Here is a 1,037-nt window from a genome sequence, read left to right as displayed (position 1 = left end):
CCTGCCTCTCCTCTGCTCTGATTACCACATGAGGCTCCTTGCACCATCGACGGGGGAGCGACGTGTGAGCTTAAAAACCCGGTATCTGAACACGCGGGGAGAGGGGCTTCTCTGCACCTGCGCGGGGAGGGGGCGGCCGGAGTCCGCTCGAAGGGCTGTCCTCCAAAGACCTTCGGAGGAGAAGGGGTGAAGTGACACATGGGCTCCGGCGACACGCCCCCTGCAACAGGCCCAGGCTACCACCCTCGAGTCCCGCTCCAGCGCCCACGGCTACCGCCTGTCCCCGGGCAAACTCTCAGCCCAGGGCAGGTGGGGCTCGGGGTGAGGGAGCTGAAAGGCAACTTAGCCAAGAGTGGAAGAGAAAGAGGAGACGTCAGGAACGCCCCCGGAGTGGTGAGGGGAGGAGAGCGCGGGGGTCACCCGGAGAAGCCAGACAGAGAGAGGGACCCGGTCCCCCACCCCAGCCCCCTTCAAACCACTTCGGGAAACACAGACGACCCTCCGGCCCGGCGCAGCTGCTGGACACGGTCCTCCGCGACGCTCCAGCTAGACCGCGACCGCTAAGCCCCTCCCTTCGAGGAACTCTGGGGCCGCCCCTGGAAGTGCTGGGCGGAGGGACCCGAGGAGCGACGCTCGGCGGCGATGGAGCCCGGCGGCGCGGACCGGGAGACCGGCCTGGAAGGCGCGGCGGGTGACCCGTACCGGCGACCCGCGCGGCGCACCCAGTGGCTGTTGAGCGCCCTGGCGCACCACTACGGGCTGGACCGCGGCGTGGAGAACGAGATCGTGGTGCTGGCCACCGGCCTGGACCAGTACCTGCAGGAGGTCTTCCACCACCTGGACTGCCGCGGCGCTGGCCGCCTGCCCCGCGCAGACTTCCGCGCTCTCTGCGCTGTACTGGGGCTGCGCGCCGAGAGGACCGCCACCGAGGAGGCCTCCGGGGATGCGGCCGCCCGAGACGCGAAGCCGGGAGATGCGGCCGCCGGGGACGCGGCCGCCGGGGTGGCCACCGCCGAGGACGCAGATGCGGAGGAGGA

The 1,037-nt window shown here is 70.5% G+C and overlaps 1 protein-coding gene across 1 annotated transcript in view; it reads left to right on the top strand.

Moving 5' to 3' along the window:
- The first annotated feature begins 642 nt into the window (after positions 1-642).
- Positions 643-1,037, top strand: part of EFCC1 (EF-hand and coiled-coil domain containing 1) — a 40,527-nt gene continuing 40,132 nt past the window's right edge. The window contains exon 1 of the mRNA XM_029917906.1: positions 643-1,037. Coding sequence (XP_029773766.1) covers positions 643-1,037 — 395 coding nt within the window.

The sequence above is a fragment of the Suricata suricatta genome, chromosome 12 (genome assembly GCF_006229205.1).
Source record: "Suricata suricatta isolate VVHF042 chromosome 12, meerkat_22Aug2017_6uvM2_HiC, whole genome shotgun sequence".
NCBI classification, from domain to species: domain Eukaryota; kingdom Metazoa; phylum Chordata; class Mammalia; order Carnivora; family Herpestidae; genus Suricata; species Suricata suricatta.
The sequence above is the reverse complement of the archived record's forward strand: the minus strand, read 5'-3'. Positions and strand labels throughout refer to the sequence as shown.